General features: G+C 56.7%; 1 protein-coding gene across 4 annotated transcripts in view; it reads right to left on the minus strand.

Moving 5' to 3' along the window:
- Positions 1-670: 670 nt before the first annotated feature.
- BABAM2 (BRISC and BRCA1 A complex member 2) overlaps positions 671-17,646 on the minus strand; it is a 488,359-nt gene continuing 471,383 nt past the window's right edge. For all 4 annotated transcript variants that reach the window (XR_016229520.1, XM_017340849.4, XM_002709945.6 and 1 more), the window contains one exon: positions 671-1,007. Coding sequence is in view for 3 of the 4 variants with exons in the window: in XM_017340849.4 (XP_017196338.1) it covers positions 928-1,007 (80 nt within the window). In the remaining variant the exon portion in view is untranslated. The remainder of the gene's footprint in view (positions 1,008-17,646) is intronic.

A 17,646-nucleotide genomic window follows, 5' to 3' on the forward strand; every position in this document is an offset into this window, starting at 1 on the left:
TCTGCATGTGGGCGACAGGAGGTGACTTCTGAGGCCCCTTCAGCTCTGAACATTTCAGTGCGCACGGTCTCTTCCCTGGCTCCCATCCCGGCTGCAGAGTGGCCAGGCCTGAGCCTTCTCGAGGCACATGGGGGTAGGCTGCGACCCCGCCCTCGGCTGCCAGGCAGCACCTGCGCAGTGCTGCATAACCCGAGGGCTCTTCCTCCCGCCCACAGAGAGGGACGGGGAGAGAGGGCAGGACAGAGTCGCCGGGGCGCACAGACTTCTGGCACTGCCTACTGTGTTGGGATGGGCTGTGCACGCTGAGCAGGCTGGGCGCTGCAGGGGAGCGGGGTGCTAGGAGCCCTGGTTCCTGAGCGCCAGCCTCGGGCCTGGCTGGGGGCCGGGACGCTGCAGGCTGGGCGGCTTCCTTCGGGCAGCTCCTGTTCCCAGAGGACCGCACTGAGTGGGAGATGTTGGGGTGCCTCCCTCTCCCTCTCTTCCTCTCTCTCTCCCTCTTTCTCTCTCTCTCTCTCTCTCTCTCACACACACACACACACAGGCATGAGACTACTTTTGGGAAAATACAAACCCGAGGGGTGCTTAATCTTGAACTTCGATTAGTTTCAGAGACAAAGGCTGGGACAAGGGTGTGTGCACCGCTGACGTCCTACTCTCCCTGGGACAGGACTGCGCTGTGATTTGTGAGTTTATTTCTTCCAACAAAGAAACAGAAGGAAGGAAAGGAAGGGGGGCAACCCGAGTGAGGGGCTCAGGGCTCAGGCTGTCGCCAGCCGGCTCGAGTGCGGGTCCAGCGGCGTGGGGCTGTCTGGGGTGCGCAAAGCTGCTGCGCGAGCAAGCGCTGTGTGAAGACATTCCCAGAGGCTTCCAGCAAGCGGCCATATGTGCTGACACGCATGTGGACACAGCAGTCTGGCTGGCCGGCTCTCAAGACTGGTGTTTCCTAGAGCTTTCCATTGGCGAATGCTGCCTCCTGGAACTGAGGGACGAAGGTTTTGAAATAAGCCCTGGTGGGAAAGAAGAGGCAGAAAAAAATGCGGTTAGCACAGACAGCGCCACAGAACGCGCCATGCAGAGCCTTCGCGCTAACACGGCGCAGCTGGGACTGCCTGTTCACGCGTCCTGGGGTGGATTTGCCTTCTCTGCTGAGGCCAAGGCCTCTGGACTTTTCCAGGGGAGGGACACACAGCTCACTGCGGTGCAGCTCTCCCAGATGGCTAAAGTGCAGGTGGCCAGAGCTTCCCGGCTGCCAGCTGTCATTGGCCCCCGACTCAGGTCCCGCTGCCCTCTCAGGATCAGGACCAGGACCAGGACCAGGGCCCAATGCAAGCTGCAAGACAGCAACCCAGGGACGTGCCCGCGGTTTCGGTGACCTGAACTCTGGCACTGGCGGCTGCCTTTTTATGCAGTTGGACTTTTGCCTTCACCCAGGCAGGGAGGGTCTGACGAGGACTCCTAACTGGTTCACAGTCTCCATTTGTTTCCAGACCTGCAGCCTGGCCCGTGGGAACAAAAGCCAGGCTGGGTATTAAGAGAAGCTTCCTGCCAGGCAAAGACCAGCTGTGGGATCTGGGGCAGACCAGGTGGCCTTTGTGACACTCGGGTCCCTAATCTGTAGAAGCAGGGCCACATTCCTTGTAGGACAAGCAGGTGCCAGGCTGGGGGGTGACCCAGCTGTGGCACCTGCCACGCAGGAGGTCCCAAATTAGAGGACTCGGAGCCACACAAGCGACACCAGTCAGGTGGGAGAGGCACCGTGGGCAGCGATGTGGCAGTCGGGGGGAGGTGGTAGAGTGGGCATCGAAGGCAGAGTTGGCAGCAGGAGCAGGGCCTGCTGCGAGCGGGCACTGACGTCCTGCCAGAACAGAGGGTGAGGTCCCAAGTGGTGGAGGCAGTGGGTGGGCACCCAGCCCTCGGCGGCCCAGGCTGGCCTCCTGGTGCCTGCACTCCAACTCCCATGCAATCATATCAGGCCCGTGTATGCAGATGTGGCTCACCAAGCAATTCCGCTCCCCAGAACAGTGACAAGAACCAGGAAGGGCCGCCAATCAGCACCGCGCCCAGGGAGAGCCTCCCACATCTGTTTTACTTAGGACAGGGGACTAATAGGCTCCAGCTCCCAGGCGGTTACAAGTGGATGGGGCCAACCTCTGGGCAGGAGGCAGACTTGCCAAAGCCATGAAGAGTGATGACACGCAACACACCAACCAGCAGGGAACAGAAAAACACGGGGGGCCATGGCAGCTCCAACCACAGCGTGAAGACCCCACATAGCCCACAGCACACACAATGACTGCCGGCACCTGACTGTTCCCCCTGGCCCAGCCAAGTCACCTGCAACCCTCTTTCCAGGTCCTTCTCTGTCCCAGCCTCTGGGCAGCATTTAGACGTGGGCTCCTCTGTCCAGAAGCATCGTTCCCTGTGGCTGCTGACATCACCGCCACGGGCCTCCGATCTCTCTTGCCCACTCCCAGAGGCGCTCTTCGCTTCCTCTCTGCCTTCCTTTCCCCTCATGCATGGCAAGGTCAAGGTCAAGGTCAAGGTCATGGCTACTCTCAGGCTTGCATGGCCGACAGCAGAGCACTCCCCAGGTCTGCAGCCCCTCCTTTTCCTCCCTGTAGTGGCACCACTGGGTCTCTCGGAGCACCGGGCTCTGGCACCTCCGAGACCCTGATGCTCCCCGAACTCAGCCTGGCACACAGCGACTCCCACTATCTGGTGCCAAGTCATTGAAGACACGTGTTCTTTCTCTCTACTAGGTTTCTTGGGATGGCGCAGCCTTTTGAGGCTATGAAGGTAAGGAGCCCGCCCCTAGAGACACCACAGACGAGACCCGTCCCCCACCACGCACGTGTCCCACACAGCTAGGGGATGCCACAGACTGCTTTAGCCCATCCTGCAGAGTCTGAGTCCTGACCCGCCTTGCTCCCCCGCTTCCCCGCTTAGCCCACCGGCTCCAGCCAGGTTCATCTCTGTTCAGCCTCAAAGTCCTCCTTTAGTCTGTTCTCAAACTTCAACCACTGCCAAGAATGAGTGAGAGAAGGTCCCCGTCCCTGACACTTCAGACCTCACGGCCCTGACCCACAATCGCACCAGGCCGCCCCTGGCCTTTGAGCACAAGGGGTACTGTGAGGAGCAGAGAGGGCGGTCCTGGATCTAAAGTGAGGCTGGGCGGGGCCTCTGTGAGTAGGGGTGAGAAGCCCACCCTGAGTGACGCTGGCACAGGGCAATGTGTCCTGTTTCCCCACACTGTGGCCTCCTTGGGAAGGTCAGAGGTCGACAGCTTGCTGCCCTGGCTTTACAGAGACCTGCAGGCCACCACAGCAGAGGTGAGGAGGAGAGGCTGCAGGTAATCTACAAGTGGGCCCAACAGTGCCTGCTGAGTGGGGCCGGGGGAGGGGCACTCTCCACCAGCGCCACCCCCAGGCCAGGAGTAACGTGGGCCCGGAAGCTAATCGCACCAGCTGGGTTTTGCTGGGAAACTCTGGGAGGAAGGAGCTGCAACAGTACAAGGTCCCGGCACTCAGGAGGGAGCGGGCTTCACAGGCAACTCTTCCCTCTGCAGAGAGTTCTGAAGTTCCCCATCGAGTCCGGGCTTTCCCTGCCAGGCAAACTGCCTGCTGTCACCGGCGAGGCGAGCGTGGCGAGGGCTATTTAAAGGCAGGACGCTCCCAGCTGTGTGCCGCAAGCGCTTCTCAACTCACGAAGTCAGCGCGGGCAGGGAGGGTGACGACTGGCTCCCACCCATGTATGGATTTTTTTTTAAAGCAGTTTTCTTTATTTCACTTTTTATCAGAGACAGTGGAGAGCTGCCCGGGAACAGCTTGCTCAGGGCACTCGTTGTCTGTCAGTCATTTTTGAAAAAAGATCCCTGACCCAAAGACACAGTGCTTTGAGTGTTGGGGGGCGGGCTCCTCGCTTCTCCGTTAGCTGGCCTCGTGGGGCCCACAGGAGCGGTCTGGCGTCAGCCGAGCTCATCGCACCCACACTAGAGAATTTATTTTTAGGCCAATTCTGAGCTCAATGTGCCTCAGGACAAAACGTCTCTGACTCTTCACTGACCTCGGTTCCTCTGCTCGGGGTTCAGAGTCAGCTCAGTTCAGTGCTAGCATCTCAGGTAGGAGAGTAAAACGCAAGGATCAGGGCCTAGGCCAAGCCTGGGTGGGTTCTGCACAGACTGAGTGCACAGTGGCGCCGGCCTGGACCTCAGCTCCTGGAAGGCACAGACGAGTGGGCAGTCGCTGCGCCCGCAGTCAGGGGACAGGAGTGCTCCATGGATTTACATGTCCAGACCTTGGGCCCAGGGCTGAGTCCCTCCCCTGCGAAGCAGGAAGCTGAGCCTGAGCATCTCTAAGGCCAGGAAGGACGGGGAGTGGAGTGTAGCGTCCAAGGCACTTGGGTAACTGACTTCGGCCTTTCTCTTTGTCTATACAATGGGAATAATTTAAATGACGTGGTCCAAGGAAGCACTTGGCATGGTCCCTGGCTTAACAGCTGACCAACAGATGTCACCTCTTATCCTGGGGACCAAGCTGGGTCTAAGGGGCAGAGGTCAGAGCCTAGACGCAGACTGCACAAACACTGTGGATGCACAGGAGGGAAGCGAGGTCCTGGGGTCCTTGCCCTCAGTTCCCCAGCTCAGGCCCTCCCTTCCCACTTATCATGTCGAGCTGCCAGCTGGAGACACAGCGATGGCCACTCTCAGAGCCAACACTCAGCCAAAGTCATCGGGATACTGTGCGTCGTTTGGAATTCAGCCCGGAGTTGCTTGCGGCATCCACGGATGGACCCTGCAGCCGGAGGCACCTCCAGGACCTTGCTTGTCTTCTGCTGAAACCCCTGGGTGTGCTGTTTGTGCAGTTTTGGTCAAAGGCTTGGTGAGGGAGGTGGCTGCGGCTGCTGACTAGAGGGCTGTGTAAGAATCACATGGCTCTGGGGCGGGCAAATAGATGCGGGTTAAGATGCCCTCGTCCCCCATCAGAGTACTTGGGTTTGATGCTTCGCTCTGGCTCCTGATTCCAGCCTTCTGCTAATGCAGACCCTAGGAGGCAGCAGCAGTGACGGTGCAAGTAACTGGGTTTGTTCCTCCTGGCTCCCTGCTCAGCTCAGCCCAGCCTCAGCTGTTGTGGGCATTTGGGGAGTGACCAATGACAGGAGCACTCTCACTCTCTCTACCTCTCAAAAAAAGGAAAAATAAAAAAAAAAAAGAAGAAGAGGAATCACATGGGTGTGGCTGCCTACAATCAGAACACCGTCAGTTGGCCTGGTCTGTCCAGGACAGCACGAGTTATAAAGGGGAGGCTGTGGCGGGAGTAGATGACTGAACCACGAGGCAGCAGACACAGGTTCTAGTCCAGGCCCAGTCCCTGTCATCTGGACCTGGGACTCAGCGTCCTCATGTGGAACAGCAGGATTTGAACTGATCACCTCGAAGTGCCACTCAGCTGTGGCCTGAGGTGTCACCCTGTGACCTGTCTTGATTCTCCGCCTGCTACACTGGAACATGGGTGCAACAGGCCCGGGGCTGGGCACACGGCGGGTCTCAGGAGGAGGTCGTGGTGGCCGCCATCACCATCGTTGGCATTGGGGGAGTTGTTCACACACGAGGCAGCAGGGTGAGGGGCACACCACAGTGCTCTGAGCAGATCTGTGGGGCCACAGGCCATTCTGGGGAGGGCAGGAGGGTCTGTTCTCAGCCATCTTCTGCCCTCTGCCCTCCCACTGGGAAGAGGCCCAGTGAGCACCAAATAAATTGTCAAGGGAAACAGTGCCTAGAAAGTTCCATAATCAATGGGTTCTGGGGCAGTGAACAGAGTTAAGACACGGAGCCACCAGGGAGACGCCCTGAGGCCTTGATGGAGGCCCACAGGAATGAGGCCGCCTCAAAAGGGGCTTCCCTTCTGGAATTCGGGCTCTTTTATGGATCCCACAGATCCTTTCAAAAGGATAAAAACCCATGGAGGTGCTATCTGACGATCTGATCAATATGGCTTAAAAATAGTGAAAGCAAAAACAGACCAGACAGCCTGGAGAGGCTGGGGACTCTGGCGAGAGGGAGGGACCCCATCACACAGGCTAGGCTCTGCGCAGTCGGCACTCACAACAGCATAGCGGGTGGTGGGGTCAAGCTCCCCGTGTGGCAGGTAAGAAACTGGGAGCTTACCAAGTTCACTTCAGAGCCCTGCCCAGTGTCACCCCAGGCCCAGCACCAAAAGGGCACAGCCACATGAGGCAGCTCTGGGTCTTGTTGCTTTTTGCCTCCTTCTCTCGGGCTTTTTGGTTTTGCAAGAGCCTCAACAACTGCCTTCTTCCAAAACAGGACTTGAGTTCTGGAATCCCAAACGCATTTCTTTGGGCAACTGTAAGATGAGCCTGATGATGTTTGCTAGAGTCAGGCCAACGTGGTGGTGGGGTGGGGTGGGGTGGGAGATGCGGTTCAGGGACACAGCCCTCCTGGTCAGGAAATCAAGGACACATAAATCAAGTTGGAGGTCAGTTTTGCAAATGGAGGCAAGTTCCAGACGTTTCAGTCCCACTGCTTCTCTGAGTTTTCTTCTGCAGCTGTGACTTCAACTGGCACATGTTTTTAATCAGTCACATGAAAACTGATTGTGGTCTGAAAATCAAAGCAGCCCTGTAAATAGTGGAAGACGTCCTGCTAATCATGCCTCGTGGTCTCGCCTAGTCCTCATTGTCCCGAACCGCCACTGACTCACTGGGGGTCACTCTCCTTGTGTCAAAGGGTCATCCTCACAACAGCATCTCTACTAAGAGACCTGGCTCTAGGTCAGTGCCCTTCACCCGACACCCTGCAAAGGCCCCCAAGATGACGGCCGCTCCACCCCTTGCCTGGGTGAGCAAGTGGCTGGCACGCACAGGGCCTGTTTTGTGGTCACGCCCCAGGCGATGGCAGCCTGGCTCTCTGGTGCGGGCTTTAGGAACAAACAAGTGGCTGTAGCTGGTTTGCACACGCAGTTGTGCTGAGGCCTGGTCTGCCTGCTGGGGACCCGACTGTAAAATGAGGACACCCACACACTGTGAAGGCGTGAGGGAACAGGGGAGCAGCTGGAGTCGACCCCCACCCCCACCCCCACCCCCCCCGTGCGTCTTGGGCTCGTGATGTTGAGATTGGTGTCTAGACTCTGCCTCACACAGCTCGGCCTCCTCGCCCGTGAGAAAGGCTGACTGCCACAGTAGATGCTGAATTAAATGAAATCAAATGCTGTGTGCAGAGAGGACTTCAACAATAATCGACTGCAGCCCATCTCCAGACAGCAGGCAGTAGGGATGAACTGTTCTGGCTGAATCACAGGGTACTTTAATGCTTACAAAGCCATCACGACTACCTAGGGTTTGCTCTCCTGCAGAAGCCTTCGGGGGAGGCCTCCTGGAGCTTGGCGCGGCCCTTGGGGGCTCCAGCGGCTTGCAGCAAGTTTCTGTCACCACAAGGGTTCCTCACTAGCCCCCAGGGGTGCAGGCGCCTCTCCTGCCTGGGCATCTCCTGGTGTAGGGTATGAAGAGGGCGAGGGGGAGGGACAGAGCAGTCCTATCAGGCCCAGAGACTCCCGGGCCATGGGGCTGGCTTCCCCCACCCCCACCCCCCCTCCCACACCGACTGTAAGCTCCCTGAGGGCAAGACCCACTGTTCACACCCATCCATCTCGGTACCGCCAGCTTCAAGTACAGCTCATGCCCAACACCCAGCAGCTCAATCTGTATTTCTCAATAGAGATGGACTTTAGAATGACAGGATTTTGTAACAGAGGGAAAGCCCAGAGGTGATGCAGTCCAATCATTACAGAGAAGGGGAATCCGCAGGCTGGAGAAGCTACCCTGTCCTAATCCCTGACTTCGTGGTAGCACAGGCCTCTGCAAGCCCCTCGGGACAGAAGTGGAGCCGCCCCCAGCGCTCAACCCCTCAGGGCCTAGAGCAGGTGAAGGCCAGTATGGAGCATAGATAAGTGGACGGGTGCCCGGAGGGAGAGAGTGAGTCAGACCTCCCCATCTCTGCCCCACAAGCTGGTGCCGCCTCCGTCCTAACCTACCTGATGAGAGGCTAGGATGGCAGTGCACCTGGCCAGGCGGGACTGGGGCCTGGCAGGGGATGTGGGGGCTGAGGAACTGCTACTGCTCTCTGCTTACCTGGTTGCCCTCTCCGCATCTGCCTGGTGTGTCCAGACGGCAGCTCCTTTGCTTGCTCTGCCCAGGGCTGTATGAGCAGGGGCTCAGCAGAGGCCATGGTGTGACAAGGGCCAGGGCCAGGTGGACGGCCACAAAGGAGGCGGGGATCACACCGCAGTTCTAGCCACCTGCTGGCCGCCTGTCTGACAGTGGTGAATCACCAAGGTCACAGATCGCTGTCTACTTCTTAGTCAGAAAAAGGGGAAAAACCACAAAGGCCGGTCCTCATAGGGGAAGTGCTGAGGGTGCCAGCAGGGCAGACAGTGTGGAGCGTGGGTCCTGGCCAGTGTGGGGTCAGGCCCCCAGTCGTGCTCCGGCTGGGACTGGGCCTCGAGGCTCCTGCTCAGCATGGCCAGGGTCAGCCTCCACAGGAAAGGACAGAGAGAAGTCTCAGGAGGACAGCTCTCTGGGAATGAAACACTCCCCATCGAGCCTCTCTGCTTGCCTGTGGCAAGTCTGGCTTCCCTGCCTAGGTCTCAGCGCCCGGGGCCACAGCCCACGTCTCTCCCAGCTGCCTGGGTGCTGCCTGATGGCTGTTGGGCATGTCTTTGAGTCACCCCAGCACTCTGGGTCTTTGCCCTCCTGGCTGATCTCTCTGGAGGATCTGGAGGAGCAGCAAGATGGCCATGGTTGTTCCTCTTTACACCTTCACTGTTTTGCCACACAGCTGACATACTGTCCCCAGATGCAGAAGAAATGACCATTCAACAGCCTAGGATGCCCGGGTGCAGCCTCTCTGCTGTGGGGCGACAGCCTTCTAGGGACGGGGGTCTTTGGTGAAGGGGCGAGTCTCCCAACAGGAGCTTTAGGTGGGCTCTGCTGGGGTGAGGTGTGTGGGGTTCCACACAGACCGGTGTGGGGCAGAGCCTTTGGCAGGGGGAGGCCTTCTGGGGCTCCCCGATCATGACAGGTGCACTAGAGAGGTTGGGGCAGAAGGGCAGAAGGAGCCTCATCTACTCTGCGAGTCCACAGGGCTTGCTCCACTCTGCACCAGCCCAGGGTGCTGCCCGTACTGTCAACAGCACGTGGCCCCGGGTGCCACTCACAGAGAGGGGAGGGAGGGAAGAGCACCCGCAGCACCCACAGCACCCACACATGACATAAAGCAGGCTTGTTCAAACAGTAGGCCGCAACCCATTAGTGGGTTGTGAAATGCATTTGGTGCACCCTGGCCGGCATGAACATACAGAGGAACAAAACCAGAGTGCATCCATGGCACGAGGGCACATCTCACTGTGACTTTGTGGTTCCCGCTGTGTACGACACTGGCACACTGAGTTAGGATGGAAGATAGACACCGGGGTGTAGGCTGTGCGGGAAAGCCAAGAAGCTGTAAGTGTAAGGGCAGGGAGGTGCCCACTGCACACTACACACCCTGCGACTTGTGCTCAGCCAGCAGACTGTACACGTGCTCCTCCTCACAGGCCTGCTACTGGGGGGGGGGGTCCTCTACTTTTTTGCCAATGAGAAAATGACGACTCAGAGTTGCAATGTTACTTCCCTATGATCACACGGCTACCAGGTGGCACAGCTCCTCATGGATCCCGAGCCGTCTGACTCCACGGAGCATGCGTATTCCATGCCACCGTGACTTCCAGTGGAAAGAGTGTTAGCAACTGAGCCGGGAGAACTGGGCCCACCACGGGCTGCGCCGCAGGTAATGAATCACTCTTCCGCTTCCCCATCTACACAAGGCGTACGAGAGATGATTTCTAAACTCTCTGGACTCGGTGGTCTCCCCTGCTCCACCCCCAAACAGTACTCTAGCTGCATCTGAGTCTCCTCCACTTAAAATTTCACTGCAATTGCCAACAGCCAGTAACGACCTGCGAGAACAATTCACTGCCTACGTTTGTCCTTACAGAACCTCCTTCACAGCCCTCACTCCTGCAGCTTTGTGCGTGCAGAGGGATTCGCTAGCACCGTCAGCTCTCACAGAGGGACCTACAGTGGGTAGCTTTGCAGGGGGATTGTGAGTGAGATAACTGGGGACAAGAGTGTTGAACTTGACCTCCCTCCTGTTGCTAGTGCACCCTGATGAAGAGTGAGGGCTACTCCGAGGGCCTGGTTGATGAAAAACAAAGGACAAGAATCCAACCAGGCGACCTGGGAGGTAATGTCAAAGTTCTCCAAATTATGAGTCCCAGGGTTCCTTCAACACAGACAAGGTCTGGCATCTCACCCTCGCAAAGGCTGCTGAGAACTAACACTCTGGAAGCACTGGTACCCTGACATGACCGGCCCGGAGAAGCCCCAGAGGCCGCCTCTGTAAAGCGAAGGCATGGCTGCTGAGGCCACCGTGGGCCTGACGTACCATTATCTGTGATGATGAGGATGATGATGATGATGATTACTGCTCCTCTTTAGTCTGGGACTCAAGTGGAAGCAGTAATTTAATAAATGACCTGTCCTTGTGCTTTGCTACAGGGGTTCCCTCGAGAGCCTAATGAGCCTCATCAGAGGCGCTGCACAGGTCTGAGGTTTCTATCTCCCCACCTCCAGATCTGACTCAGGACCCCTCGAAGGACAGCTGGTCCCCATCCTGGTCCTCTTCCTCCCATCCTCCAGACCCACCCAGAAGCACCACACACTCACGGACAGCTCCCGTGCTGGCAGGGGGCTGGCTCCCGCAAGGCTACAGGAGGGCTGCCAAGCAGAGCCCTGACCCTCAGGAGACGCAGACACAGGGACTGCATGCAAACCCTGGAAGGGAGCTGGGTGCTCTGGGCTCATGGTCAAGGGCCCAGCCCGTCCTGGGCTGCTCTTTCTTATGGCTCTTGAGCAAACTTTCTGCTTAGAGCTGTGCCACGGCATTATCTACATTATCCAGCAGGCCAGACGTCTAGCACCTTTAATGACAATAATAATAATTTGCATTTATACAAGGCCTTTCATCCGGGGATCTTAAAGTGTACCACAAGCAGTAATTAACTCCCCTCTGCAGGTCTGCGAGCCAGCTCAGTCGGAGCCCCTTGGCTTTGCAGGTAAAGGTACTTTCCTGGACCGTGCAACACATGGGGGCCTTCCTGCTCACCCAAAGCCTGCACCCCTCAAGGCCTGGCCTCAGCTCAGGCCCTCATGGCGTCTACTGCTGCCACCCCAGGCCCCCGCTCTTGGTCCCGTCTGAAGTCTAGGGCGTGAACTGTAGTGCCCCCCGCTGCTCATCAACAGCAGCTCGCAGGTGGACGCGATCTCAGGACCAGGTCCGAGCCACTTCTGAGGACGGTCCTCCTGACTGCCGAGTGGGAGCGCCTGAGCACTTACGGGCTCGGCCAACAGCGACCGTGTTCTTCCTCTCCTGAGCTGACACCCGTCCCCCGGAGCTCCATCTATGGTCCTTCTTCTACCCTCTGGAGCAAAACAACCCTACAGAAGCTGGGGGGTGCTGGCTGGTGTCGCTAGTCTACTTCTGTGGCCACCCTTGGGTGCAGCTTGGTGGCTCATCCAGCACCATGGCTCAGTGAGGCCTCATGAGCTGAGTGGTGGGGGAAGCCAGAGACGCCGTGGGCTCTGGGCCCCAAGGCCAGGCTGCCTTCCTGAGCGCTGGGTGTGGCCAGCTCTGACACTCTGTCTCTGTCCAGCGCTAAATGCAGCGCTGTAGACAAGCCAGTCCCCTGCCCGGGATGGCAGCAACTCTGCAGACTTCCGAGTTCATCTGCTCACGCTGCATCTCAGCGACACAGAAGTACCCGCGTTTTCTGTGAATGACCGACTCACCGAGTCAGTGTTCTTTCTGAGAATCTATTCTTAAGTCAATTACAGGGACTGGTGTTTGGAAACCAAGCCAGGTAGTGACAACTTCACATTTTTTGTTTATATTCTCCCTCCCTCCCTCCCTCCCTCCCCCCCCCCTTTGTTTCTTTCTTCTGTTTTTTCTTTCTCCCCTATTTTATCAGAATAAATATTTGGTGCTAAACCTGAGACGACGCTACATCCACGCTGAGTGGGAACCGACACAAGGACGTGGAACGCCAGGTCATCTCCCTCCCGAGAAGTCACAGGCAAGGGAGGCATCAAGACTAGGGTGGGGGCAGAGAGGCAAATGAAATCGTTTGCTGAGTTCATTTTCAAAGCCTAGATCTTGTGGGAAAACCAACCCCCTCGAGTGACTTCTGGGTCTTTGCTGATTCGCTCTGTGCTTCAGAAGACACTTGTCCTGCCTCCGTCCGGAGCCCGTCGTTTGGGTGAGATTTTTCTCATACATGGTGAACATGGGAGGGATTCCACGCATGTGTGAACGCAGGTGTTTCCTACAACCTGCGCCCACATGAGCACAAGGTGTGGTGGTGATGCTGCCTCACGGTGCTTGATTTCACGCAACTGCTACTTCCTGGCCTGGAAGCGGGGGTGATCACTTTTGCCTTGGCTTTGGCCACGCTCACTGATCTGAGAGAGTCTCAGCAGCAGAAGACGAAGCGCCTCGTGCCGTTCCCCGGCAAAGGCCCGCAGTCCTGCCTGCCACGCTCAGCAGGGAGAACGTGCATCTTGGAGTCGGAAAGAATGAACGCACCTGCATCCATCACGCACTGCCCGTGGGCCTGGGAGAAGCCCGAGTTCCTGTCTTCCCAGGCCACAGAGGAGAAGTGCTGCGTCCACAGTTCCCAGCCATTCCTTAGCATGACGCGCAGCCCATTTTCAGAGCTCAAGACAGTGAGGAGCTGCATCCCTCCTTGTTCTTAAGACTTTTTTTTTTTTAATGATTTATGTATTTGAAAGGCAGAGGCAGAGAGAGAGAGAGAGAGAGAGAGAGAGATTGAGAGAGCGAGTACAATCTTCCATCTGCTAGTTCACTCCTTAAATGGCCACAAAAGCCAGGGCTGGGCCAGGCTGAAACCAGATGCCTTGAACTCCCATGTGGGTGCAGGGGCCCAAGCACTTGGGCCATCCTCCTCACTGCTTTCCCAGGCCCTAGCAGGGAGCTGGATCAGAAGGGGAACAGCCAGACACAAACTGGTACCCACATGGGATGCTGGTGTTGCAGGCTGTGGTTTAACCTGCTGCACCACAATACTGCCCTTCCCCGCCCCCGCAGCAATGTACTTTTTAGAACTGAGAAATGTAACAGGAAGTAGCCATCAGGTCTACGGCTACTGTGAGCTTTTGGCCACTCTTTCTTCCTACTTCTAAACAGCTGGGAGCCACTGATGGATGCAGAATGAAAAGGGTGGGAAGGATCTCCCAAAGTTTGTCCACAAGGCTGGCACCAGCACACTCTCCAGTGTGAATGGAGGGTGGAAGCCAGATCTGGTCACCATGCAGCAGCACCACCGGGAATGCATCAGAGCCTTCTCTAAAGCCACGTGGACAATGACCTGCAGAGGATGGTGTCCCGGCAGGTTCTCGCCACCGGGCACACTGAGCAGCCAGTAACCCAGTGCCCTGGGAGTGAGGTCAGTCCCCTGGACCACGAACCTGTCTACTCTGGGCCTCTAGGCACACTTCTATGTGCTGCTAGTATGTTGCCTCTGAGGGAGAACTGTGTGGGAAATCACGTGGACTCCTTAAGTGGAGCTCATTTTAGGACAGAAGTTGGGAGGGAAGAGCCAGGGCTTGGGTTCTCCAAAACCAGCCCCTGAGCTAGCCCAGGGTCTACAGCGGCTCTGACAAGAGGAGCAGCCTCTGCCCTCAGCAGCAAGGCACAGGCACCATCCTCAGGTCTGAGCCTCACTGCCATCCTGGCACTGCAGGGGGCCAGGGCCAGCCCAGGCTGCTGTGATCTCAAAGATCAAGGCCAAGTAGAGTTAACCTCTTGTTGGCCAGCAAGGTGCCTGAGAGCAGCCCAGGTATGAGGAGGGGCCGCTGCATGGGGGAGGGCAGCTTGTGTCCTGCACAAAGGCATCAGACCAAGGGAACAGGTACCAAGAGAAAGGTAGGGGCTGAAATGCAGGCTTGCGGAGCTGCGGGCCCCAGGGATCTATGCCCGGAGAAGGCGCAGCTTTTTCTTTACTCCAAACTGTTGTCAAACTCTGCGCCAACCCAAAGGGGGCACCTTTTTCAGCTTGCACAGAGGATCGTGCGATTCTGTTTCAGGATCTGCATTAGGCATCTGGTGCCAAACAGGGGAACAGACAACGTCATTGGGATGCAAACTCTAAAACTCACAACCTTGCTTGGCTTGGCTTTCGGGAAGATGGAGAAAAAGTTAGTTCCTTTGTAGTTTGCATTTTTGAAGGCATCCTCAGAACTCATGCCAGCGTCCTTTCCCACAGGCCCTTACAGCTGTCTTTCCTACTCCATTGCTCAGCCTTGGAAACTAGGGCAAACACAGACTGATGTGGGTACGGTGGGGTTTAGGAAGCCAGACAGATTCCTGAGGACAGCACTGGGTTCCTTTTCCTGACATGTCTATCACGTGGACAAACAGTACTTGAATAAGCATTCTCAAGCTATGGGTCCACAGGGGTGGCCCACTTTGCACCAGGCCACTGAATACAGTCAGCCCTACACAGGTGGGGACCTCTTTTCCAAAACTAGTGGACACGCTGGGTGCCTGAGCCCTCAGACCCATAAACGAACACAGGCACACAGCAAAATAAACTCTGTGAAACTTCCAGGCTGCCACCCTCTGCAGGGTTCAGCAATCTCGAAGCACATTTTGTACTGCTGGAACCACAGAGGAGAAGGAGGCCCCTTCCTGCTTCTTCAGGGGCTCTGGCTGGAGGGGACCTGCTACAGTGCAGAGGCCACAGAATACTGGATTTGTACCCCCAGAGATCATTAGTCCAGCATTTCAGGCCTTGCAGGCCAGATTCTCTGCCCCAAGTGTCAACTCTGCACTTACAGATGTAACAGTCATAGACAATATGAAAATGAATGGGTATGGCGGTGTGCTAATAAAACTTTATTTATAAAAACAGGCAGCTGGCTAACTTTGGCCTCCAGCTGTCATTTGCCAACCCCTTACCCAGTCCCACCTCTTGGCGTGCAGAGGACGAGCAGTGAAATGACTCTTTCACTGTCACAGGGCCATCTGGTTGTCCACCCAACACCGGGGCCTGACTGGTGCCACTTGGTGACAGGAACAGAGGTCCAGCTGCAGGTGTGAGAGCCACCAACGCAGAGGCAAACACGGCCACTTGGATAACTGGAGATTTTGACTAAGACATTTCACTTCGCCAGAGAGGACCAAGGAGCCAGGGGAAAACTCTCCAGCTTACAGTGTAATGGGACTGGGAGAGACAACCGCCACGACAAGCCTGGTTCGTGGAGACGTCACCGCGGGTTACAGCCTTGCGAGTGTTTATTCACGTGCGCTGATCAGCTAGACTCTGCACAATCTTCTAGTGTCTGGCAAAGGGCTGGGAAAAGAGGGAAACGGGAACTGGAAAGCCACTGGCACTTGTCTGTGAACAATGTGAGAAGAAAACAGCAAGTTCACTTTTTCCAGTTGGCAGCTGGTGAGGCCTGGAACAGGACACACGTGGTCAGAAAGCACGAACCCCCTCGCCCAGGGAGGAGAACAGGTTGTTTTGGCTGCCAAGCATTTTCAAAACAAGTTTTCTTGGTCTCATGACAGGTTGTGGCAAGAACAGGAAAATAAAAAGAGTGGAAGATCCCACGATCACTGCTCTGGGCTTCCACGTGGGCTGGCTCTGCCTGCACGGTCAGGCTTGCTCTCAGAGTGTACACAGAAAGCTGGTCTTACGGTTAATACCACCTTACCAGTGACACCACTTAATAAAGCGATTCCCCTAAGAACTAGCTGGCAGCCGGATAACCATTCGAGCCTGGGAGGAACAGGTCAAAGTCACTCTTAAGCCCAAGGGTGCTATTCTCGAAACTACGCCCTGCTTTGTTGGAATTTTCACCTCATGTTCCATGGGCAAGTGATCTCCCTGAAACCGAGGTTACCTGCCCCTCTCAACTGCACAGTGCCTGGTCAGGGTGGGGCACAGGGAGTGGGAAGGAGGCACTGACGGGGCAGACTAGGATCGGCCGGTCGGTCAGAGGAAGCGCCGTTAGCTCCCTCGTGGCAGTGGGCTCACTCTCTGGGGCTTCACAAACTCCCTGGAGAGGTGGAGTCGGTGCACAGAGCTGAGCATGGCAGTGCCACAGGACCCAGAGACAAGCCGAGGTCTGGGGGCCACCTGCCATGTAATCCAAAGACAATATTCAGAAACCAACCCACGAGTGTGCCAGGAATCCTTGAGACCCCGGAACGATGACCGAAGGACCAGGGTAGCAGAGAGAAGACCTGGATCAGCACAGACTCCACGGCCACAGGGCTGCGTCTCACTTACATGGTGAGGCGGCCACACTGTCCTTCCTGCTCCAGACAAGTGATCCTCAGATTACCGGGGGCCTGTGCTTAGCCCGTGACCCTCACGCCTGGATCCACGCCTTCCTCCATGAGGGATGAAGGGGGTTCCCGCTGTGGGAAGAGGACCCTCCCCACGGAGGCCTGCTGCTACTCCATGAGATAAGCTACCAGACCACAGGGGCTGTCTTCGTTCTGTCAACTGTGTGCAAGAATGCTCTGAAGACAGAACATTCTCTAGGGGACCCTGAAGTGGGAGGAAGTCGAGGCTGATGCGTGTTCAGGCCTCAGAACAGAGAGGAGGGGAAGTGTGAGGCTGGGACAAAGCCTTCTTCCTGCTTCACCCCAGTCCCACCCATCAGCATTTAAGGTCCCTACCCAAGAAGTGATTAAAAGGCACTGTCCAAAGCCTGCTGGGCAGAGCCTGCATCACGTGAGAGAGAAGACGGGGGAGCGCCCTTCTCCAAACATGTACAGATTGTGCCGGCTGATTCCTGGGCTACCTCTCAATACAAGATGCCCAGTTAAACTCTAATTTGAAATAGACAGAAAATAACTTTTTAGTATAAATAGGTTCAAAATACCACATGGGATGTATATCTAATAAATCATCTGGCCTTTATATAAATTCAACTAGACTCCCTGCATTTATAATTGCCAACGCCAGCTATCCTAACTCCAGGAACTCTGCGGCTGGCGGCAAAGAGGGACGAAAGGGCTAAAGACAAACCTTCCTTTATGGTGCTCCCCGCGTGGCCCCAGGTCTCAGTTCTCACCGCCTTTATTGCTACTTCCACAGCCCATGTGGATCCACCCCAAAGCAGGCCACCGGCCCCACGTGCACTCTGTCAAGGAAACTCTCACTGCTCGCAAAACAAGAGACGGTGCGTCCCCGCCTGGCAGTCAGCCACCAGGGCCACGGCAGCACTGCGTGGGCATTCTACAGTCCTGGGCGCACTCAACACTCGCGAGCCCCTGTGAGGAAGGACCGTTAGCCTCTCGGACAGATGAGAACACCAAAGCCCAGAGAAGTCAAAGGAAACAAAAGCCATCCCAGGAAGGACCTGAGACCTGGTGGCCCGACTCCATGGTGCACTCTCCCCCGGAGAACTCTGCTGCTGGCCTTGTTCCTGCCTGCCCCCACCCCTGCCCACTGTGCCGTTGTCAATGCTCGCTGGCCCACCCAGGGCCCCCAGGCTGCCCTTCCG

This window comes from Oryctolagus cuniculus, chromosome 2, assembly GCF_051225735.1.
Source record: "Oryctolagus cuniculus isolate XC-2025 breed Fujian yellow rabbit chromosome 2, ASM5122573v1, whole genome shotgun sequence".
Lineage (NCBI taxonomy): Eukaryota > Metazoa > Chordata > Mammalia > Lagomorpha > Leporidae > Oryctolagus > Oryctolagus cuniculus.